This window comes from Crocodylus siamensis, chromosome 2 (assembly GCF_052110815.1).
Source record: "Crocodylus siamensis isolate JL-2025a chromosome 2, ASM5211081v1, whole genome shotgun sequence".
NCBI classification, from domain to species: domain Eukaryota; kingdom Metazoa; phylum Chordata; order Crocodylia; family Crocodylidae; genus Crocodylus; species Crocodylus siamensis.
Window position 1 is genome coordinate 234182541 of NC_143396.1, and position 24298 is coordinate 234206838.

Here is a 24298-nt window from a genome sequence, read left to right on the forward strand (position 1 = left end):
CCCCGCCCCCCCTAACAAGCTGAGGCCCTCACCCCATCCTGGGTGGGTAGCGCCTGCCTATGCCCCACTCCTCCCTCATGGCAGGGGAGTTAATCTGCACCTCCCCAACCCCTTTTCCTCTCCCCTCCCCTTTCACCACCACCAACTTACCAGCTGCATGCACCTGTATCGGAAATTAGATCAGTATCGACCAATATGCTTCCTTATTGGCTATTGGTATCAACCCCCAAAATGTCTATCGGTGCACCCCTACTTCCTGCATTTCATTTGGTTTGTTTGCACTGACCGAGAGAGTATAGCAATTTATCTTCCTATGTAGAACAACACAGCCATCCTGATATAAGAAACAGCTGCAATTTTCACTGAAGCTTTGATCAAAGTCAGTATTTAGACGCTCCTGCAACTGGAGTGTAATATAGAAATCCCATGGTGCAGGCTGAAAGTACACCTGCAAGAAAGTATATAAAAGATACAAGTTACTGATGGGGCAAAACTAAACTGTTCATTTTCACATACTGCTCAGGGAGCCATTTTTCATTTTACTGAGAAGCTCAAATTATACAGGGTCAGAAACTGTTCTTCCATAGTAAGAGTTAGAAACAGGATCTGAGATTCTCTATTCCAAAATAGTTACAATACCATGACCAGATTTTTATCTCACTGTAAGTTACCTTGGAGACTGAAAAGTTAACATTTTACAGTTCAATATGCCTTACCTTGATTGCAAATCCCTTTGCACCTAACTGGGCAGAATTGGCTAGTACAGCAAAGAACATCTTGTCATCTTCATTGGTCCAATATTCCCGTTTAATACTGTAAATCTCATTCCCTGTTGTGAAAGTTTAAAAGATCACAAAAAAGTCAAAATTAAGATCTCTAGAAGCAATATGCTATCACAGTTTTATCTCAAACTTTCAGTTTGAGGAGAAAAGAAAACTAAAGAGATTCCAAAACCAGTTTGAACAGCAACCCAGAAAGTTCTACCTATTACTTACCCAGTTCAATTTCTTTCTCTAACTCCATCAAAGGCATGGGCCCAGTCTCTAAATAAAAATCTGGAGATGTAGTCAATAATTCTGGTAACGGATTCAACAGCTTTTTGCATTTCTCTGTGGTCCATAACAAATTGGTCGAGTCATCTGGAAGAAAGTAATAGACTAAACTGGTAGATGGGTAAGATCTAATTGTGAATTGCCTTTGCGAAACCAGCATATCTACTGTAAAACCGTAATTGAACTTGTCACTCCACTAGTGAATTATAGCATCACTCTGGGCTAGTCAATTTTTTGCCCGTTGTTTCTTCTGTAAAGTGGAATGATTAATACTTAGGTCCTTTGAAGTTACTTTCAGATCTCAGGGTGCAAAACATTTAACTAGCTTGTTACATTTTGGTTCGTTGTTTTTTTTCGGGGGGTGGTGGGAACCCCCCTCCCCACACATTTAAATACATTTATCTGACCACAACGAGATCCAGTCAAGCTACACTGAATTACATATTCTGGTTTCGACCCATTTCTAGTAATCATTTATGAACTAAAGCTTATAAGCTCATCCAGGGGTTGCAGGCTCCCTGCCTCACCCTTACTCACCCTCTCACAGCTGCACCAGTCTGTGTGTAGATCAGGGCTGTAAAAGCCTTAATTTGGCTGTGAAAGGGTTAACAAAGTACTGTAGCAGTTGCTGCACAGCAGAGGGGAGTGGGAGAGAAGCTAGTAGGGGAATCTTGCCTCTGGTCTGCTTTGGAGCTCACACAGACATAACCATTAGATGGTAATAGTCACTGCATGCTCCTAAAAGGTAGCTAAGCCTTCCATTTAAAGGCAGCTAAAATGTGTGTTTGTCCATGAGACATATCATGAGACATCTGCCCCAAATGAAATGTAGTCCTGGCACTTACTAGTTGCGTTTTCAGTGGTACCTCTGGGATCGCTAGCCATTTCAACAGGCAAGCTCTGAATAAGTTCCAATTTCTCAGGGATATGCAGGTATTTAATAGTGGAAATTTGTGTGACAGAGGAAATGGAAGATCTTGAGGAGACAGAGGAACCTGAAGAGCAGGCATCTTCCTGACTTGCTTCCATAATTGGGCTGTAAATAAGAAAATTATCAGCTTTTCAGTCTGTTATTAGATGCAGTGCCTAGATAATGCCAACCCAAATTATGCCAGACATCCTTATTTCTTCTACTAGACACAAACCCCTTCTCATCTTGCAGCAGAGACTGAACCAACCCTGTGTGTTCTAATCCTGTGATGGAGCCATGTTATTTATACTCAAAATCTGAGATCCTACAAACATTTCACTTAAATTTTCCCCTTCATGTCCCAGTTAAATACTTTAGGCCCCTGCTTGTCCTCAGATAAAGAAGGCTGGTATAATACAAGAGATCTTTGTAGAATTTATTCTGGCTCTCGCCTCTCTTAGGCTACTAAAACCTAGTCCATGTTGCTTACTAAGAAACTACAACCATCACTCTCTCATGCATCAGCATTGCTCTTCTCCCTGACTACTACCAAACTTGGTCAGGGAATAGGCCAGATACATTCACATCTTACTGTTATACAGTGATGTGTACCCTGAGTAGTCAAACTCAGCTCTAGATTAAGTAAAGATACACTATATAGTTTAATTTACTAACAACAGTACAAAACAGTGACTTACTGTTCGCCAGCACTTTGTTTAACTTCAACCTGTTATCCCGTTTGCATTTCTTAAGCTCCTTCTCCCTCAGTCCCCAATGGTCCAGAATCAGAACTATTGTACATATTAAAACAGTGCTAAATGAGGCACTAGGTGCACCTGGTCTGTAATACTTATCACACTGGTAATTTCTGAAGTCAGAATAGAAAACCTCCAAACAACTGGACTCAAAACAGGAAGAAAGCACATAAAGGCTGCTTGAAGATGTTAAAAAAAATAAAATAAAAATCAAACAAAACCCAAAAACGTGCTTTATCAGACACAGCTCACTACTAGAGCCCAGCTCTGCAGCATCTGTAGACATTGGGAGCTTTAGCAGGGCTTTTTGTCATTTTATCTAATAGCTGATTCAATCAGCTATTAGATAAGTGTCCAAAAAGCTGTACTAAAGTGCCTGATCTACACAGATGTCGGGTGAGTCAGGTCCAACTAATGTGCTACATGCTCAGAAGAGGTGTTGGGCTTAACACAGAAGCTTTAGACAGAGTTTAAAGTGCCATATTTTATTTTTTTTAGTATCTGCAAGCAGCCAAAATTTGCAATTTACAAAATATTACCTCAGCTTCTTAATGCAAAGAGCTTCGCTGTAAGTACCCTCACAAGCAGGGATTTGCTGGCTCAGACACATGTTCTTGGATTCCGGACACTCTTTCTTCAGGAGACTTTCAGGATCAGTAGGAGTTTGGATTCTCTGTAGTCCTACCCCATGGAAGGGAGTTGATGCCAAGTGGGCAGCCCTAACAAAGTCACACGTATCTTCCGGATTGGCACAAAGGGTTTTGTTCTTGTAGGAGCCTGTCAAAATTGCATCTTCAATCAAGGGTTCAATTCCATTGAGCTCATTCTGAAACAAGTGGAAAAAGAAGTACACGGATTTTGTGTTTCTAACCATTTCAATTATGAACCAAGTGCTCCCCACTGTCTCCAACTCAAGAGCACTACATATTTTCACCTTCCTTCCATACACAAACAGCCTTAACCCTTCTATGTGGCAGACTGTTATGCTGTCATTTATATTTATTAATAAACTGTACATGGTCTTTTGCTTTTTACCAGTTCATAAGCAAATATAAAACTATTAAAATCATCCTAGATGGTTATCCTTCAACTTTGTTTTTGAGGGTTTCCTAAATACCTGTCTTTGGATTTTCCATTAGGTACTTCTCACAAGGCTTACCTACTATGCTGCAGTCTCCTGCCTACCCCTCTAAAATGCTTTCCAGTGCACTGGAGGCAGTGATGAAGTTTTAAAGACTGTTCTTTCTTCACTCTTTTCACACCTCCTCAGACTGCCCCCTTATTCAATCCAGTCACCAAATATGTCCTACCTCCCCCAAGCAATCATTATTAAAGGGCATCTCTCTCTCTCTCCTCCTGGCTTTTCTTATGAAAGGTATTACCATTCATTCAAGCTGGACAACTGAATTCTGACTACTTAAGGTTCACCTGTATTGTTTCAGTTAGATAGCAATTTCTTAATCCTGAGCTACTGTTTAAAGTACGGTTGATGTGAACTACTTAGAGGCTACTACAGTGCATGGCAGAGATGGCTACATTTTAATGATTAATGAAAGTATTCCTGAATACATTTCTTGAATTCCAGTGGCAGCTATCTCCTTTATAAGTAACTGATCAAAAAATGTCAAACATTAAATACCTTTCCAACACAAAATACACGACCCCCCAAAGTCACTAATGTCTAATCTCCCCAAGATTTCTTTTCTGTACTCACGCTCCCCCACCGCCCCTTTGACACTATGGGTCTCCTACATGCCTTGAAACAGTTTCTTCAGCTTTCAAAATGGTTTATTCCTAGTTCTCCTCCTAACGTTCTAGCCAGTCCTTCGCTATTAGAACCATCTTCAGTAGATTAGCCTTTTTCCTTCCTTTGGGTTGTTTTCTATAAGCTTGTCTTGGATCTCTCCATTAGTCTTTTGGTTGACAACATCAGCATGCAAGGCCCAACCACTAGGATGCACACTCCTGTCTACCCCTCTACTCTGAGGAGATGCATACATCTCCAAAGATATCACACGATATTTACATGCCAAAAAATGAATTCATCAGCTTCCTCCTAAAACTCTGTTGTCCCTGACATTCATTTTTATTCTCGTCAAGCTATTCTATATCCAGTAGTCTCCATCTTGCCATTCTGTTTATATATTCCTACACCCTTCAAATCCATTTACTTGTTCATTACCTCCTTCAAAGTTGAAGCTCATCTGAGACTGCTTAACTGCCCTCCCACATTATTCCTCCCCAAATTCACTTTGTAGCCCAGCTACTCTTCTTGGTCTCTAACCATTTCCCTTCTCATCTTAATGCCTTTTCCATGAAACTTTTTATGCTCAGAATAACAACTTTCTTTGGAATAAAGTTTTCTTCACTTTCTCTACTTCTTTGGCTTTATTCTGTAACCAAATTCCATTCTGATGCAATTTCCCCTGCTACTTTAAAATTATTAGAACTTCTATGATTGTGCAAATATTATTGTCCATAACAATCTAATTGGACAAAATAAGAAAGCTGATAACTCTGACACAAGGACTAGGACTCAGATCCTCAAAAGAACTAAAGAATCATGCAATTATAGTACTATGTTAACACTGATTATGTAACACCATTTCAAAGCATCCCTCCCACCCCATAAAAGCTATAGTACTTCTCTCAAACAGACTAATCAGAAAGCCTGAAAGAATAAGCAAGCCATATACAACGTCATCTGAAGCTCTTCAGGGGCTGGCAGACAAGAGTTACTTAATCACTATCAGTAGTTCTTCATCTGATACCCTAACATTATTACTGTTTTATACCTGTTCTTTCCCCACAAAAGTTGCTATAAGGGATATTTGTCCTTACACAGGCTTCTGGCGGTGTACTTTCCTTGGAGGTGGTACTTTCTGAAGGTTTACGAACAGCAAGTGGGCGATGGACACTTTTCTGCGGAAGGCCTAGAGGACAACTAAGAGGAAACAATATTTCATGAAACATTTATAAATAAGTAGTGTCTCTGTTCCAGAGACTTATTTCAGTCAGCACTTCAAGTTCACCACTTCAGCTTTGATATGGAAGGTGTTGCTTATCTGCCCGTTGACTGCAAAACCTACTTACCAGTAACAGTGAAAAATCTTTTTAAGGGTGGCATATACGAAAGATTTAGGGTAAATCTTAGGGAAATCTTTCCAGATGATATCTATGAGACTATGGAGTCTCCTAAAGAAAAATGTATAAGACAAGCCAAAAGATAGACAATAAGGAACAACACAGACACAGAAAGTAATCTTGCTAACAGAAAGGAGAGTAGGTAAGGGGTAAGACTAGGCCATAAGATTTTCCACACTCTCCAATATATAGTTCCAATGATTCTACCTGACATTTTGGCTTATTGAAGCAGAGGATTCATCAAATATGGAGAAAGGCACAGTAGGTCTCTGTGAGAGAAGATAACCTTCACCTGAAAAAGAAAACAAGAGACTTTATGGTATGGACAGTTTTTCAAAGACCCCGTAGTTCTCAGGACCCACTCAAGATCTTACAAAAAGAACCAGTCCTAGCAGGATGTTTTTTAACTTTATAGTATGGTATTTAAGCATAATAGTAGCTCAGTAGAGTTTAAATGACACTTGGTTTTGCTGTGCTGAAGAGCGATACTTTTACCCTCCGAGATCTGTCAGTCTACCTAATCTGTCTGGAGTATTCTTTATAACTTGTACCCTTTTTTTCTAAGCTTGATCTCAACTTTCTGTTGTCAACCTCACCATCCAAAAAACACATTTTTTCCAAGTTCCTTGGCATGCAGCTAACAGCTCCATTATCTCTATTAGTTAGGTATAACCACAGGTTAAAAGTAAAAAAGAAAAATGTATTTAGTCTACATCCTCCACAACAATGAAAATAAAATAGATAATATTCTACACTTGGAATGCTATAGAACCCTTTTTTCTTTCCAAATTTTTCCAGCTCCTCCAAAAGCTTTTCTACACTGGTATTGCTCTCAATGGCAATATGAAATTCTCGAATGTGCACAGGAAAAGGGGAAGGACCCTCAACTATTAAAAAAGTGATTCAACTTGAAAGTCACTTTAAATAATCACAGCTCTCTGAACACACACCACTGAGCTTGTTAAGCTCTTGAATATGGCCAGAACCTTTTATAATTAGCATGTTCTGATCCTCATTCTTCTAAGGCATGGTTTTCTCTTGATATTAAATTGAAAGAAATATTGTATAATCTTCTCCCCAAACTTTATCAGTTTAAAGAGTACTTACTGTCAGAGCAAGGTGGTTTGTGCTGTTGGTTATCTTCCACCAGCTGGGAACCGCTGTGAATAAGATACAGGTACATTTTTATATTACTCTCTCTCACACCTCTCTCAACCCCAAGCAAACTTTAAAAATAAAGAAAAAGAAAAAAGCTGTGCCACTTAATATATCGACATTAACCTCCTCAGAAGAATTCTGCTCAGAAGTTGATATGCTAGGAGACCTTCGTTCTCGACATGGAGACCCCTTCACTCCCCCGCAAAACCCCCAGACCAAGAGCTTGTGGAAGGACTAAGCAAGTTTACCGCAAAAGGAAACAAAAAAAGAAAAAAAAGAAAGAAAAAAGGAAAGAGGCTGACAAAAAGGGAAAGAGGCTGACTTCTTTAACCTTTTACTGCCTGTTCAAAAATAACACTTCACTACCTTTCTACATGAGGCAGTTCCTTCACAGGCATTGTTTCACTGGAGAAAGATACTTCTTGCTCTTTAAGAGGTGCTGAAGCGCCCATCAAACCAGGTTCCATTCTCATGGGCTCCTTCTCTTCTGTTAGCTGTGGCCATCAAGGAGAAAAAAAAAAAAAATAAGATTGTGATGGAATAACAAACCATGCTACCAAGAAGAGAGACATGGGACTCTTTAGCCTGGAAAAGCACAGGCTCAGGGGTGATCTGATGGCCACCTATAAGTTTATCAGGGGTGACCACCAGGATCTGGGGGAACGTTTGTTCACCAGAGCGCCCCAAGGGATGACTAAGTCGAACGGTCACAAACTCCTGCAAGACCGTTTCAGGCTGGACAAAAGGAAGAATTTCTTTACTGTCCGAGCCCCCAAGGTCTGGAACAGTCTGCCAGCGGAGGTGGTTCAAGCACCCACACTGAACACCTTCAAGAGTAAATTGGATGCTTATCTTGCTGGGATCCTATGACCCCAGCTGACTTCCTGCCCTTTGGGCGGGGGGCTGGACTCGATGATCTCCCGAGGTCCCTTCCAGCCTTGATGTCTATGAAATCTATGAAACTTCCATAAAGTGCACATAACAGCCTTGTCCAAAATTAAAGCCAGACAGAACTGATTTAAATTACTCATTTCAATCATGATTTAAAAACAATTTTAAATAGCTTTATTTATACGGTTTTGTTATTTCCCTAGGTAAAATGTCATTATCATTGGTTAGTATGTTTTTTTATTTTATTTGAAAAAATATATTTTTTATATTGGTCTAGATCAGTGGTTCTCAACTTTGCTGGACTGGAGGCACTTCTCAGAAAGTGCCAGCTCTTAGCTTTCACTTATTTTTTAGCTACAGAAAAATAACTGAGCAACTCTTCTGTTCCAAAGAATTCAGGAAGACTACAACAGGTCACAATGCTTTTGACACTATGGAAATCTCCGAATTTAATCTTGTGAATTGCGTGTAGGTATCTGCACACCTAACTGTACTCAGGATCCCACAGCACCTTTAAAAGAATCTCAAAGACACTCCAGAGTGCCATAAAATCATGGTTGAAAAAAAGCGTACTTGTTCAGATTCTTAGTTTCTGTTACACAATAAATTGCTTAAAGGCATAAGGGCAAGAATTCTTGTGGGTGATATCTTTTGGAGCAACTGAAAGGTTGGGATAGACAGAGACAAGCTTCCAGGTATCACAGTACCCTTCCTCATATGTATGAATGAATATTGAACATGTTGAATTATAGTGTATCCTTCTAGGCATCTTTTACTAGACAATTGCTTTTTTACTCATGTTTTGTTGTGTCCACTGGATGGAAATTAGAATTCTGTTTAAAACAAACTACTTCTAGGCATTTCAGTTAGTTAAGTTATCATACTCTTACATACATTTAAAATAGGAAGAAAAGTATTTTCTCCTAAAACAGTTACAACAGAAATTATACTTAAAGCATAACAAGTTATGCCATATTTATAAAGCTAGATAAAAAAATTAGAGATGTCCTCTACCTTCTGATTTTAAAAAGCAGGTCTTAAGTAAATACTTTTAACTTAAGGAGAGATCATTTATTCAGTATATTTTTATTTCAATACTTTAGTAGAAATGTAAGCCTTAGACGTTACCTGCTCATGTGTTCTCTGCTGCTGGTTGTCTCGTGTATCCCTTAGCATTCTCTCTAGCTCTTTAATCTTCTTCTGCATCTCTTCTTTCTTCTGTGCTATGGCCCAAAATTCCTCTAAAGGGGGAAGGGAGTAGATAAGAAGGTACATTTGCCAGGTACAGCTTAATTTCTGATGGTGCTGGATTAACCCTTTTACTTGAGACAAAAAGATCAGCTTTCTTCTTTCAGATCATTCTGGGGATTGTCAGCCAGTAAGACTGAGCCACTGTGTAGCACAGTGACATACACCACCCCATAATCTTTGGGACACTATGTAAGTTTTCTTTATACATTTGAATTCTCTCTGCTGCTCATATTCTACATTGAGCATAAACAAATGTTCAGCTACAGTGTGGCCAGCTGTTTTGCTCTTTCTAGTATCTCACTGTGGATAAAATAAATGTATTAAGTGAACAGCAACAGAAACTCCCACACTATGAAACGGTCTAAACCAGGGATCAGCAATCTACAGCTCACAGGTGAGAAAGCAGCTCACAGAACCACTGGATTAAACTCATTGAACTGGAGCTTCAGTAGTGTTTGGCAGCGAGGACTTTGCTCATGTAGTGCCACAAAACACCATGGCTAGGCGACAGAGAGCTTTGCTGTGCCATGCTGCTGCTAAAAAGGCATGGAGAAGCAATAGTGGCAGCAGCTAGGTCCTAGCACTGACTCACCATGGAGCCCGCCATTCTGGCCCACCATCACAAAACATTGAGCACCACTAGTTTAGACCAGCAATCAGCAATCTCTGCCCCATGGGGCTCTCCACAGGTCCAGTAAATTTGGCAGCAGGGGAGCAGAAGCAGCATTAATTACTTCCAGAGTCATGGTAAGTTAAGACTGTCACTGCTCTCCCACTGCCAAATTTCCAGACCTGAAGGGGGATTCCCATGTTCTACCTGACATGGCCCTACATTCTGGATCATGCTGGTGTACAGTCACTCTGTGGCTTGTTCTGGCACATGGAATTGCACCTGTGGACTAACTTTACACTGGATCCAGCCTGCAGAATGGCCTTGCACCACTCATCCAGCCCAAAGGGCCAGAGAAGGTGAGCACAACTGGTCTAAAATAAACAGTTTTGTCAGCAAACATTCATTTCTGCCAATAAACAAAGTGGATTCACATTTAAATATCTTCCCAGGCAGCAGAATCCTATACTCTACTAGCAGAGCTACTCTGCCTCTGGCAAGAAAGGTAAGGCTTCTGCAGTGATTCAACAGTTGACTGAACATGAACAATCAGTGATTCTCAACCAGGGTGCCTTAAGATCCTTTCAAGGGTGCCAGGGGGTGACACACAATGTTAGAACTGTTAGGTTTGCAAACATGATTCACAAGATAGGCTACAGAAATTCAGAGTTGTGTTCTTTATCAGCTCTTTGCAACATAAAAACTGCTCTATTTTTCTGTAGGTAAAAAAAAGAGTGAAAACCAAGAGCTGGCATTTTCTTAGGTGTGCCTTAAGTCTATCCAGGGATGGCTTGAATCTAAAAAAAAAAAAAAAAAAAAAGTTGAGAACCACTGATAAACATACACACACTCATACCTTCAATCACCTAATGAGGGCCAATCAGCACCTGGTACTTTCCCAGGGTGCACTTTGCCCTCTAACACAGGGGCGGGCAAAAAGTGGCCTGCCAGGCCATTCTGTCCGGCCCGCAGGGCTCCTAAAAATTTAGAAAATTAGTATTTATCTGCCTCTGGCTGCTTGTCATGCAGCTCTCGATGGCTTGCCAAAACTCAGTAAGTGACTCTCCCCCTGAAATTGCCCGCTCCTGCTCTAACAGCACAACTACCAACTGAAGCCACCAGACACTTGTGGATGCAGATTTGCATGTGTTCTAGCAGCTGTTGTTTGCCACCAGACGAATGTAAGAACAGACACAGCCTATGTGGAATCCAGAAGTGTATTCTTCCCTGAGTCAATCTGAGGAAGCTGGAGATCAAAATATTTTGATGCATACCTTCCCTTCTCTTTTTTGCTTTCTTCCTGTAGATTTCAGCTCGGATTTCTTCCAAAGAGAACTCTTCCACTCCAGCATAAACTTTCTCTTTACAGTACATAACTACTTCTTTCTTATCCTCAGTGTCCTGTTGATGGTTTTGTACTCGCTGTAGTGGATCCTCCTCCTTCCCAGGTTTACGGACACTTAAAACAAAATTTATGCTGGGCTCAATCTTGCAGGGTGTACTAAAAAAATAAATAAATAGAGTTAATATTTGCTGCATAACCCCCAGAGAAGCAAGCACAGATGAAGAACAGAGATAATCACCGTACAAAGGATCTGAAGAACAGGGATAATCACTGTACGAAGGATCGTCACTGTACGAAAGATCTAACTAAGTTCAGAACAATATGGGCAATATGATAAGAAAAATAAGCAACAGAGAAAAAAAATGAACAAAATCACAGAAAGAGAAATCTAGCTATATATAATGGTGCTCCTAGGAAGCAGTACTAAAAGATGTGCGGATAAGGTACAGTTATATGTAAATAATATACATGCTACTTTACACAGGTTGCACATTCTAGAGCGGAATATTGTATCTTTAGGTCCAAGAACCTGTATGCAAGCATTTGCCATCAGTCACTACCCCTACCATATATATCACATCGTGTTAACTGAGCAAATAAGCACAAGCCTTGAACTATTGCGGAGCTCATTAGATAAAGACATACACCTTCGTATTAAAAGAAGAACATACAATACATGTGAGGAGGAAGAACAAAAAAAACGGATGGCTTGTCTTGTAGCTTTGTTTTAAAGGTGTCTTAAATTTAAAGTACTTGTCTTAAAATTATGGTATACCTTTGGATACAACTAAAATTTCACATTTAATAGATAAAATTGTCAGAGGAAATCTGAGTTATACACAAGCTCTTAAAGCTTGTTTTCTTCCCTTCTGACTAAGCCTAGAATATAATTTTAACATCTTCCTCTCCTTTTCTATAGCAAGACAATTATGCTTGCCATAGCTACTGCCCAGACAGCTTCCCTTTTTTCCTACAAAAATAAAAGGAAGAAAAGAGAGAGACTTGCTATTTAAAAATAAATTTTGAATTTTCCATGCTATATGAAGCAATGGAACATCACTGTCTCTTGGGATTTAAAGGCATTTTTATCAAGAACTGCATGCAAGCAAGAAGCTAATTTCAAGGAAAACAACAATACTTCTCCATACTTAAGTGATGTGGTTGTCATGGAAACCTCGACAGTCTATTTCAGAACAAAATCCTATATACAGTCAGTCTCAAGAAGTCCAAAGACAGCAGAAAACAGCTACAAACCTGAATATGATGCCAACAGTCCAAAGGTCCTTTTGCAGAACATGCAGTCACCTGAGGTAGCTTTGAGGTTGCTAGTAAGGCTATGCAAAGCTTTGGACCCTGATTCAATTCAGCAGACATTTGGCTTGATTCAGTGGCCGAATCTCCAAATCCAAATCGAATTGGAGGACCCTTTAATCTCTCTGGATCAAACTGGAACCCTCCAAATCGATTCTAAGAGATTTGGACGTAGACACAGCTTTATGTTTTTTCTACATACCTTAGATAGCAGGAGCTCATGAGTTCATGAGGTCCACTTCTGGGTCTGCCAAGGAGCACGTTGGGAGGCCTCTCCACGGCCAATTGCCAAGCTGGGGAGGAGCGCCACCACCCTCCTCCAGCATACTCTTGGGAGACCCAGAAGTACTTCTGGTTCACTTCCGGGTTCGCTGCATCCTGTGGGATGCTCCACATGCCCCAGCATCGCAAAAATCAGAAGCTGCACCTGCTACCTCAAGGTATGTAAAAAAAACTTAAAGCTGCATCTGTGTCTGAATCACTGATTGTCTGAATCAACACTGAATCTTCAGATTCAGATTCAGCCAAATAGAATCAGGGACAGTGATACAAATCAATAAATCGAATCACTGTCCCTGATTCAGGCCAAATCCAAATCGAATTAGGCCTGCTTCGCATACCTGTAGTAGCTGGCTCAGATATAGATGTCTGTACGGCTACACTTAGACCATTTTCAATTAGCAACCTGAGCAGGGCTGAGCAACTTGAACAAGAGCCTCTGCTGCCATGGCTAAACTGACTGTCAGAACCAAAACTAATAATTTTAAGCTTAGCTCAGGTTTGTCTACCGTAGGGGTTTCGAATATATGCCCCACAGGCCAGATTCAGCCCACAGAGCCCTATGATCTGGCCTATGGGTCTCGGACTGCCCCTGCATGCCACGTACAGCATGAGGAGCCAGTTTAGTGCATGGGGGGGATCCAGCACCACAGATGCTACACACAGCACAGGAGGCTATCATGGGGCGTGCACTGCAGGACATGCATGGACATCCTGGGGCCCAACCTGGTTGGCCCTGAAGTCAGCATGAATAGTCAGTCCAGCATGGGTGCCACATACAGCCTGTGCCCCAGACCCTCTGTGCTGCCAGGTCCAGCCCACATACCACATGCAACGCAACCCCCAGAGGGGGGCCTGTATGTGCTGCATGCAGCACGTAGGGCTGGACTGGCCATGCACACTGGATGTGACAGGGAGCCAGTAAAGGGCACACGGTTCTATGTGGCCATGCAGCCAGATGAGTTTCACATCCCTAGTCTACAAGAGTTGCAATCCCACTTTCAGGCTGCGGTGTAGATATACCCACAGACAAAGTGGCCATAATTGTAGATGGCAGTTTTGAGGCTTTCAAAGCAGTTGTATCCTTCCTCTCACCCTGCCAGCTCCCATCTAACAAATGTGGAGAGACTGAAACTCACATGACTTGCTGCTGGGCAGACTCTTCTACATATGGGGTAAAAGCAGGCAGTACACAAGGCACTTCTGCACCAGAGTTCATGTTACTTCGAGGGCGCTAAGGGAGAAGAAATCACATGTTAACAGCATAAAGATTCCTAGATTCTCAAGCCTGATTTAGTCTTCAGATCTTTTTCTGCCCAACCCTTATGTTAATAACCATCCACAGTCCTTAGGAAACCTTTTTTCCACAAAACCCATATTTATGCAGAATGTGTTTCATTTTGGAATGCAAGCCACCTATACATCTAAGTGGCCATTAGCAACTGGAAAAGTAGTTACATATCCCTTCCCCATGTCCTCCAAGAAATGTAGGTATCCCTGCTAAGTGCTAACTGGACATGCTGAAGATATCTAACTCCTGTTTTGCTTCCAGATGATACCAACAAACCTTTATATTCTCCTATTTTCATCTGAAATTGCCTGTTACATGGCACTATACTCTCCTTTCCTTGCTAAAAGCCTCCAGACCATTCTCCCACCATTTCCTCCCTCACACACCATCTGATATCACAAAAGCCCTTAAACAAAGCCAAATGGTCCTGGGGACAAAATGATAAAGATAGAACACGGTGGTTTCATGTCCTCACATTTCCTCCCTACCTGCTTGTTTAAAGTTTCCCTTAACTCTACAACACAATACCTTTGTCTGAAAACTACTGGCAAACTATTCCTCTGACCTTTCCCATTAACTTTCGCATTATATCGTTAAACATTTCATTCTGACTATAGTAGAGACACAACTTGCCTCTGTGCATCTCAGAATACAATGCAATATGTAGGCACAAAGAGCTTCAAGTAATAAGATTTCTGCTTGCTTATAAGCAAGACAAATGTAAAAACATACGTTAACAAAAAATAATAAATCAATGCTCTGTATCAGGGGTTGTTAACGGGAGGTACTTGGAAAGTGGGTACGCATGGGTAGGCGGGGACAGAGCGCCACTACCCACCACCCTGTACTGCTGCCTTCCAGGAGGAGGGCGGCTGGGGGTGGTCCGGGTGAGTGCAGCAGCTCCCCTCTGCAGGCTGCACAGGTACCACCCTGCTGACTGGACACGGGGGAGGAGGGGGAAGTCTCCACTTTCTGCTCTGCCAGAAGGGTAACCAGAAGGGGTACACTCCCTGAAAACCCCTGCTCTACATTTTATCCAAGTACACTTTGTTAATTGCAGCCCTCTGTGAAGTTTTCTACAAGTACCAAAATGTGCCTTGGCATAAAAGAAAGGCAGGGGTACCAAACATATAGCCCATGGACCATACCAAGCCAGCAGATCCAGGAATTCAGAAGAAAGGCAAGCGGGGCGTAGGGGCTACCCCAGAGTTTAGAATTTCAGGGCCCTGTTGGAGACGGCCTTTGGTAGCTGGAGGGTAAGCTATGGCTGTGCTGACAAAGTGCTGCTCATGCCACCTCTCAGTGGGTCTGGATCTGGCTTAAGCAGGGTGAATTTGATAAGCAAGCCAACAACAAGTGACTGAGATAGTATAATGACTGCATTCTCTACTTGAAACCGACAAGAGCAGAAGTGACAAAATTTATCAAACAATCAACCTTTTCAGTTTCTCATTCCTTTCAACTTACTTAAACCAAAAGTTATATGAATTATTCTAATCTTTTAACCAAGTTCCTTTTTCTATCTGCTGTCAGTCTCTTTTCCTGGGTTCCCACAAAGTTCACGGGTTTTTTTTTTTTCCTACTCAGTTACTGATTTCTAACCTTCAGGCTTAACTAGTTTTACACTGACGATGCTCAGCTCCTCCCATCTTCCCGTACACGCTTTCCATTTGCCCTGATCAAAGGAATGTGACAAAGGACGTCTAAGTGCCTACAAAGACAAAATGAACTTCATTTCAGCTTTCTTCAGTCAACATCAGAGATTAAATTGCTTCTTTTGGGTAAGGAATAGCCTCAAGAACTTCATCTTTAACTCAATTTTCCTTTTTGCAACTGTTTTCTGTAATCTTGGAGTCAGCTGTTATACCCTTGTATATACCACGTACTTGCAAACTTCCATACAGTGCTGGAACAAACTACTGCCTAAACAATTTCCCATCAATTATTTATTAAGTCTACATTTCAACTCCTTATTAGTCTATTTTCAAGCTTGACTTACAACAGTTCATACCTTTAGGAGTTCTCTAGATATCAAACCTGCTGAACGTTGCTGCCTACCCTTTCATGAATTTAAAAACAGTGCAGCCCAACACCTTTCATTCCACAGGTTGTATAAGGTCCACTTAGCTTTAACTAATCAAGTTAAATCAACCTTTCCGCTTGGTTCTCATAATGCAACAATCAACATACAATTTCACCCCTATTCTTGGGCCACCAACTCTTTACCTCTCATGCTCCTCATATAATGGAGTCAGGAACAGAGTAAAAGAGGCTTGCCACCCTAATTAGCATGAATTAGAACTTTGCAGAAAGCTGCTAAATTCCAATAATTCATTATGACAAGAGAAGGTTAGTTAACCCCAATGGAGTTAAAAGAGTCTGAGAGCAACCTAGAGGAAGTGAGTGGATGATTTTTAAGGAAATTCTAGGAATAAGTTTTCTTGTGAAGTTTGGTTAGGTTGAAGCTGCCACTTCTCTCTGGTCCTAGCAAGCAGGTGTGTAGCTCATCCCTGAAACAGCAACTAAGCTGGCTCAGAGCAAGTCTGTTGCATGCAGGCTGTAGTATCTTGTTGAGGCATGTGGTGTGGAAAACAGCTTATGATATAGAGGAACTTATATAAAGAACAAATTTACAATAAAGAACAGTCTTGCTACTGCCCTTGCAAGGGTATAGGGCAGAGGTGGGCAATTATTTTGGGCAGAGGCCCGTTTGCTGAGTTTTGGCAAGCCATAGAGGGCTGCATGACAGGCAGCCAGGGGCAGATAAATATTAATATTCTAAATTTTTTAGAGGCCGCGCAGGTCAGATAGAATGGCCTGGAGGGCCGCATTCAACCCCTGGGTTGCATTTTGCCTACTCCTGGTATGTTGCTATCTTGCCATACTAGCAAGTTCCTGCTGCCTTACCCAGACTGCCTCCTGTGATGCCACACTTCCTGGACACACACTGTTTCCAGGAGAATTTAATCTATGTCACAGTCAGCCACGACTGAAAAAAATTTTATTTTTCTACATAGCACCTTCTGGAGGAGGGGAAAAAAAAAAGAAAAGATGTGCACCTTATCTGGGGGTGTGAGATACACAAGAAAATACAGAAAATATGAAAATTCAAACAATGAATCTCCAATGAAGGAAAAATAATGGCCTTTAACAGCATACATACATAGGTTTTGTATCAGAGACTGAGGAAGTCACCTATTCATATAGCCTCATCCTCTCTCAAACAAACAAATCTTGACATTTCTTACCCGGCCTGAATTCCAAGGTCCTGCTCTTAGTTCATTTTCTTTAGCCCTTGCTGCTGGAAGTGCTGCCCACGGCTGAGGGGTAAGTACAGGAAACTCAGTTTCAGAGGCTGAAGCTGTATTTTCATCAAACACAGCAAAATTTGGACCATTTGACATTTGTTGAGAGCTTTGATTCAGGATGCTATGGCCTCGGTTTGAGACTAGAAGTAGCAAGGAAATAAGTTGGATATAAACATTCAAATGCAGACGTCAGTTTTTTGCATATTTTTGCAACATAAAACACCACTTTTCAAGGACCAGGACAACTGCCCAGCTCACCTTACCTTTAAGAGCATCTCCTACGCGACTTATTGGGGCTTTCATTGTCTTCTTCCCCTTGCCTTTCAGATCTGCCAGCGAACTTCTTTGAGGTTCAGCAAGGCCTGGAAGACTGAATTCCTCTTCATCATTACTTTCTTCCTCAAGTCCCTGAATGATATGCCGAGAGACACGGGCCTGAAACTGCCTAAAGAAATTCAGAAACCAATGTGAACTCCACTGTATATGACACCCATTTAGAACTGTGCAAAACAAATGTGCTTTTCTGTCCATTAGGGAGTCATGCTTACCTGTGATGGGACTGTAGTTTGTCCAGAGGATCAGCCTTCCGCTGTATACCCTCCTGGAATATTAAATCTGCTTTCTTGTAATTTCCTCTTGCCTCAAGTTCTTCTGCCCATGTGACATAGAATAATGCCAATGATGTGCCAATTTCCTGGCTGTGCAGATAACTATACAGATCCAAGGGTTCACTGCAGCAGTTTCCCTGCAATAGTCCAAATTTTATGTTTTAGGTCTCACTGTACCAAACTCAAAGGAAAAACTTCTGGGCTAGTTCCCACTAGTTGATACTCTTGTAAGGCTTCCACTGGTTAGAAGGCAAGTTTCAAAGGAGTAGTTTCAAGGGCAGTAGATAGTGTTAAATCATATTAAATGTATAGAAGATATAGAAAATAATTCAGTAGGAAACAGTTTCTCTCCTGGTATTTAACATCTATTTTTTGCTTGACCTTTACTATATTTGATACTGTTATAGCCATTCACTTAATTCCAACCTACAAACTTATCAATAGATATTTTGCTTTAATCATTTTCTTTATGAATGTTTGAGGGCAGACATCCTGTAAATCCTCAGGAAAAAAAAAAAAAAAAATCACAAGACTAGACTTGTCAATAGCCAGAAATGTTGAGAGGCTGAAAAAAGAACAGAAACTAGTGGAAACCAGAGCAAAACCACCAAATGTGCATTTTATAGCAGCAACTTTAAATCACTCCCAGCCTAGATAGAATTCAGATCAGTGACTTTAAGACCATCATTACTAACCTCAAGCCATCTAGATGCAGTGCACTCAACACATGTACCATCTACAAAACAGAACAATGAAAATGGCCATTTTGCTGGGTCTCACATTTTTAAATTTGGTTTAAATAAATTACAAAGAGAAAGGACACTCTCTTTTGCCCCAACAATTCAAGTCTTTCCACAAGCCTGCTTTCCTTCCAGTAAAAATCAAAGTTAAAAAAAAAGAAATTTCTCTTTCTCTCTCACTATTCTTTGACTGTACCACCAGCTATGCTGTTTGTTAACAGGCAGATAATGGCTGCCATTCACAATGCAGGATTCTCACCTCATCTTGACTACAGAGGTCTGGAACCGTTTCAGAATCAATTTCTCATTTTCCAGTTGAAGTACCACTGAAATCAGTCTTAAGGACAGCAGAAAGGATATGAACTTTATAAAGTGTTTATGTGATACTAGCAAGAAAACCGTCTATTATGCAAGACATTTATTCTTAAAGATAGTCTCCCTCCTGACAAATAATAAAGAAAAGGGAGCTCGGCAAATACAATGTTCTGCGAAATACTAATACATCAAAGGAAGTGCTCTCACTTGGTAAAGTTATATAGAGTGGAAAATGAGTCAGAGAGAGGCTGCTGGGCAACTATTGCAAATGATCCAACTGTGTCTTTTAAACAAATAGAAACCAAACAAAATTAAAACCCTGTATTTAAGTGTTACATCCACTATTTTACAAGTAATATTTAAAATAAGTACAAGTGAAAGATTACTAAAAACAATAACCCTGGAAGAGTAAAAGGAAGAAACCCCGATTCCCATTTTCTCTGTGTATAGCGAGTTTTGCTGTTAGTTTTCTCTGAGTGTGTGGACCTATCCTGCAGCAACAAGTGAGAGAAGAATTCTGTAAAAAATAAATAAAAAGATAAAAAATAAAAAGCTCTAAGTCATACTGAATCACAGGGCCTCAAACTTCGAGAATAAAGTAACACATTTCAACTCAGATCTGATTTTACAAACAGAGCAGGAGGAGGTTTAAGTGACTAAGTGAAAACAAAGAAAACTAAAGAAAGATGTGGTTTTACTTTGTTAAATGCATACTTCTGAAAAAGGCTGCATAGCTATTTAGGCTTAATGATCCTGGAAACCATCTGAGAATTCTACCCATATTGAATAGTAGAACTGGGTCAGTCAAAAAAAAAAATTCCTCCTACATATTTTCCTCAGCCAAATATTTTTGAAAAAAAAGTATTCAACTTGCACAGAAAGTTTACACATCATCACTGACAACACAGCTATTGATCAACATAGTGCTCGAAGTGCTCAAGAAGAGGTTGGACAGCCACTGGTCAGGGATGATCTAAGCATAACTATGTCTATGTTCTACCGTGGGTACTTCCCATGCTTCTGAGCTTTGCTGGTTGTCCCTGCTCCTACCCACTTTTCTGCTACGTCAGGGTGTTTTTAAGCTTTTTCAGAGGCATTGGGTATTGACTACAAGCCATGGTTGTGGACTTTGACTGGGGTGTGACAATGCTCCTGCTGGAAGCAAAGCTGGAGGTTCCTGGCTAAAAGGTCTTGCTCCTCCACTCAGGATCAGACTGATCTCACCATATTTGGGGTCAGGAATTAATTTTACCCCATGGTCAGATTGGTAGGGACTGTGAGGGTTTTTGCCTTCCTCTGTAGTGTGAGGGTAGGGCACTCTACCGCAGTCCTCTTGAGAGTATACTGGCAACATTTTACAGAAGTAGGACATTGGCTACTGTGGTTCCCATTTTACCTGTGGCAGGTTAGGGTGTTAGGTCTATGTTGCCACAGGCTTGATAATAGTTTTATGCAGAGTTTCGATTATGGTTACAAGGGTGGTTTGGATAGGGATGATCCTGCCACAGGCAGGGGCTTGGACTAGATGACCTCTGGAGCCCTCCCAGCCCTACTTCTCTGTAATTCTATGATTTAGTCAGTGGCCTTTTTGCACTGATAAACAAAAACATGTATCTTGACACTGTACAAGAACCAGTCACAGTAATACCCAATTTTTATCTTTTAAGCAAGCCATAAACATGAAGCATGTCCTCTTGTTGACTTCTCGACTAATGGGACAAAAACTCAGAGGCTGATATCAAGACCCTAAAGAAACTGAACGAGCTATCCCCAAGACAGCAATGTACCAAGAAAAGCAGGTCAGTTATGTCTGAAGTGGCATCCAAAAGCTTCAGAAAATGCACTCCAACCCTCCATAAATCTGAGGGACACTCACAAATTTCAGCCAAAGACTGAGGTAGCGAAGATCTTGGTAGTATCTATGTTGCTCATGAAGTGCCTTCACAGCTCTCTCCAGCACTGCTGAAAGGTTACTTTCCTTTCCACCTTGAGGGAATGTCTGTTCTGTCCATTTGATATATCTAGAGACAGGATAATAGGACTTCAATATATGTACAATATAAGGACAGCTAAGGAAAGTGAGATTTATGAAAAATAGTGGATTTCAATAGCAATAAGCACTTATTTAGTAAACCTTGCCCTCAGTGGGTTTTCTGTTAACAAAAATAACTGTATTTCCCTTTCATTAACACACCTCAGTAGAATTCTCTACAAATGTCAGTGACAAGGGATTGAACTATCCCATTGTAGTGAAAGTGAAGGAAGCCTACCGATCCCAGACATCCAGTGGATCATCTCCAGAGTAAAAGCGGATTTCAGATTCAAATTCCCTAGAAGAAATATCACAACACATAAATATCACTGGATATAGATAGCACAGTAGAAAACAATATCCTTGGACCCACCCTCATATTACTACTTCTCCAATGAAAAAAATATTTAATACTGAAAGGCTGTTTTAGTGTCTCAAATGGTACTTAATATTAAAAAGTTCTCTTGCATTTTTGTGCCAAAGAAATGGTTCAAGAATCCAGTTTTGCATCTTGTGATATTGAACCAAACTGACCAGGTTCTAATAAGGAAGAAAACAAATTTCTCACTTTAACATTAAACATGAACAAGAAGAGATGCATGAAGCAGACACAGACTGAGCTAAATAAAAGAGAAAAGATTCTAGGCTGTGAGCCAAGAGTGAAGAGGTATTGTCAAGAGCCAGCATAAGAACAGCTTTTTAATACATTTCCACAAATAACTATCCTGAGGGGTATGGTCCCACTTGACAGGATCCCTCTTGCATTCTGGTGCGCTACTATAATGAAGACAGGGATGTTGGTTGTAGCCGTGTTGGTCTAAGGACATAGGTAGGCAAGGTTCTTTGGGTAGATACGATGTCTCTCATTAGACCAACTAAATAGTTGGGAAAAAGTTAAAAGTGAAGAATTGCTGAAGTACAAAAAGAAAACCCCACAAACTGCCAGGGAAAATTAAAGAAGGTAAAAAGTCCTCATAGATAGGACATTAACTTAAATTCTGCACATTTATTTTCTACCTATGGGGACTTTTTACCATCTTTAATTTTTCTTGAGCCTGAGGAAGGGTGCATGTGCCCAAAAGCTTGCAGAAAAAGATAATTTTTTGCAATTTCTTAATTGGTCTAATAAAAGGTATTTTCTCTGAACCAGGAGCTCCAGAGTTCTGCATTTCTTTTTGTCTCAGACAAACACATCCACAGCTATTGACAGCTCCAGCACAGGTAGTGGCCTCAGCAAATTCAGGGAAAGGCAGATAAGAAGTTAACACTCACTGCTTTTGCTGCTGAATGGCTGTGTGGCTGGAAGCATCCTGCTGAGCCAAAGCTTCTTGCAGGGTGGACATGACCCGCCCCTGTCTCAGGGGCTGCACGTTCTCTTTACTCAGCTCCCATTCATTCCCATCATGCCACATTGCCATAGATGACTACTGCGCCTGCAGGGAAAAAGCGAGAAAGGAAACATGGTCAGGTGGTTAGAGCAGCAGTCTTCAACCCCCTCAGCCGCAGGCACCCTTCAGAATTTTTCCAGTGAACTAGAATCTGGCTGGTGCCTAGCATGGGCAGTCGGGGCAAGACCTCCATGCCCTGCTTCTTCCTGTATGCCCCCTCCTTGTCCCTGAGAGAACAAGCTGCTTCTCCACCAGCTCACACCCATGGGCGCCCACAGCCCTGGGAGTCCCAGAGGCGAGGCGAGGCGAGTTAAACAAGCCCCACGCCCGCAAGGGCCTCTGCACACCCGCCGGCTTCAGCTGGCAGGGCACGGGGCGCCCTCCACCACCTCCGCCCGCGGGCGCTGGGGCAGGCGGCCCTGGGGCCCGCGCGCCGAGCCGCACTCCCCGCCCCGCCCCGGTGCGGTTACCGCAACAGAACCTGCACGACTCCCGGGAGCCCGCTCCAGCCCAGCGCCTTCCACCTTCAAACTGCAACCGCCGTGGCCCCCGATTGGTCCGAGCCGCCGCCACGGGCGCCTCCGATTGGTCCTCCCCAGCAGCCCCCGCGCGCGGCATACTGTGCATGCCGGGAGTGGTAGTTCTCCCCGGGTCCGCGCGGGGCTGGCGGCCGTTGCTGCGGGGCTCGAGCTGCTGCGACCGCCCCGCCATGGCCCGAGGGGTGCGGTGCCCGCCCTGTGTGGCCGCGCGGGGAGCGCAGCGCAGCGCTGGCGCCCATCGGTTCGTGCTCCTACGCGGCGCCGCTCCCCTCCTGCTGCGAGGCGCGATGCTGAGTCCCGCCCGGCGCGGAGGAGGCCCCCGCTGAAGCCCCCGGTAAATCCCGGCGCCCCGCGCGCGGGGCAGGAGCAGCTCCTGAGACCGCGTGGGCTTGGCGGTGGCGGCGGCCGCCACGTGCCCGGTGGCGCAGGGAACTGGACACCTTGGCTGGGCCGGGCCGCCCGCGGGGCTGGGAGAGAAGCAGTTGCAGCCTCGGCTCCATCCCCGAGAGCTCGTCTTTGCCGTCCCGGCGGGGCGGCGCGGGCGACTGCAGAAGGAATCTGCAAGCCAGAGATGCTTGCCTGACTAGAGGTGCCTGGGGCTTATGAAGGAACAAGACGGTCACCAAAAAAAAGTCCTGCTTTCTTTTTTAAAGGTGCTCCAGACTTGCCTGCTTACCTTCCTCTCTGTTTCAAACCGTTTAAGAGCCTCCTCCCTAGCTTGCTCTGGAGCCTTAGGGGGCATCCAAACCCCAAGCCTGTGGGCAGGACACCCACCAAAGGATTTGGAAGTATCTGAAACCCCAGGCAGGGCTGGAGGATGCTTACCCACGGCAGGGCCACATATGGTTCTTGAATCTATAGATGGGGTTCATAGTTTCATAGTAGCTAGAGTCGGAAGGGACCTAGGAAGATCATCTAGTCCGACCCCCTGCCTTGGCAGGAAAGAGCACCGGGGTCAGATGACCCCAGCAAGGTGCTCATCTAACTTCCTTTTAAAAATCCCTAGGCTAGGAGCCTGCACCACTTCCCCTGGAAGCCGGTTCCAGGCCCTAGCCGCCCTGACTGTGAAGTAGCGCCTCCTAATATCTAATCTAAACCTACCCTCCGCCAGCTTGTGACCGTTATTCCTGGTCACTCCTGGCAGCGCACGGGGGAACAGGGACTCCCCCAATACCTGCTGATCCCCCCTGACCAGTTTGTAGCAGGCCACAAGGTCCCCCCTTAACCTTCTCTTGTGGAGGCTAAACAGGTTCAGGTCCCGTAGCCTCTCCTCATAAGGGCTGCCCTGCTGACCCCTGATCATATGAGTGGCCCTCCTCTGGACCCTCTCCATGTTGTCCACATCCCCTCTGAAGTGCGGCGCCCAGAACT

At 42.6% G+C, this 24298-nt stretch overlaps 1 protein-coding gene across 3 annotated transcripts in view; it reads right to left on the minus strand.

Moving 5' to 3' along the window:
- BUB1B (BUB1 mitotic checkpoint serine/threonine kinase B) overlaps window positions 1-23000 on the minus strand; it is a 36753-nt gene extending 13753 nt beyond the window's left edge. The window contains exons 1-19 of one of the 3 annotated variants that reach the window (XM_090033460.1): window positions 22736-22758; window positions 22273-22433; window positions 21239-21298; window positions 20845-20989; window positions 17854-18050; window positions 17569-17750; window positions 17246-17445; window positions 13846-13940; window positions 11046-11272; window positions 9039-9151; window positions 7386-7513; window positions 6969-7021; window positions 6069-6153; window positions 5559-5661; window positions 3257-3543; window positions 1898-2088; window positions 996-1139; window positions 717-829; window positions 287-448 (exon numbers count right to left, since the gene is read on the minus strand). In XM_090033460.1, coding sequence (XP_089889586.1) covers window positions 287-448; window positions 717-829; window positions 996-1139; window positions 1898-2088; window positions 3257-3543; window positions 5559-5661; window positions 6069-6153; window positions 6969-7021; window positions 7386-7513; window positions 9039-9151; window positions 11046-11272; window positions 13846-13940; window positions 17246-17445; window positions 17569-17750; window positions 17854-18050; window positions 20845-20989; window positions 21239-21298; window positions 22273-22418 — 2631 coding nt within the window. In that variant the 5' untranslated portion in view covers window positions 22419-22433; window positions 22736-22758. Of the gene's footprint in view, window positions 1-286; window positions 449-716; window positions 830-995; window positions 1140-1897; window positions 2089-3256; window positions 3544-5558; window positions 5662-6068; window positions 6154-6968; window positions 7022-7385; window positions 7514-9038; window positions 9152-11045; window positions 11273-13845; window positions 13941-17245; window positions 17446-17568; window positions 17751-17853; window positions 18051-20844; window positions 20990-21238; window positions 21299-22272; window positions 22434-22735; window positions 22759-22858 lie in introns of those variants that run through there. The other 2 variants (XM_090033458.1, XM_090033459.1) reach the window with 2 other exon arrangements.
- Between the last annotated feature and the right edge of the window lie 1298 nt (window positions 23001-24298).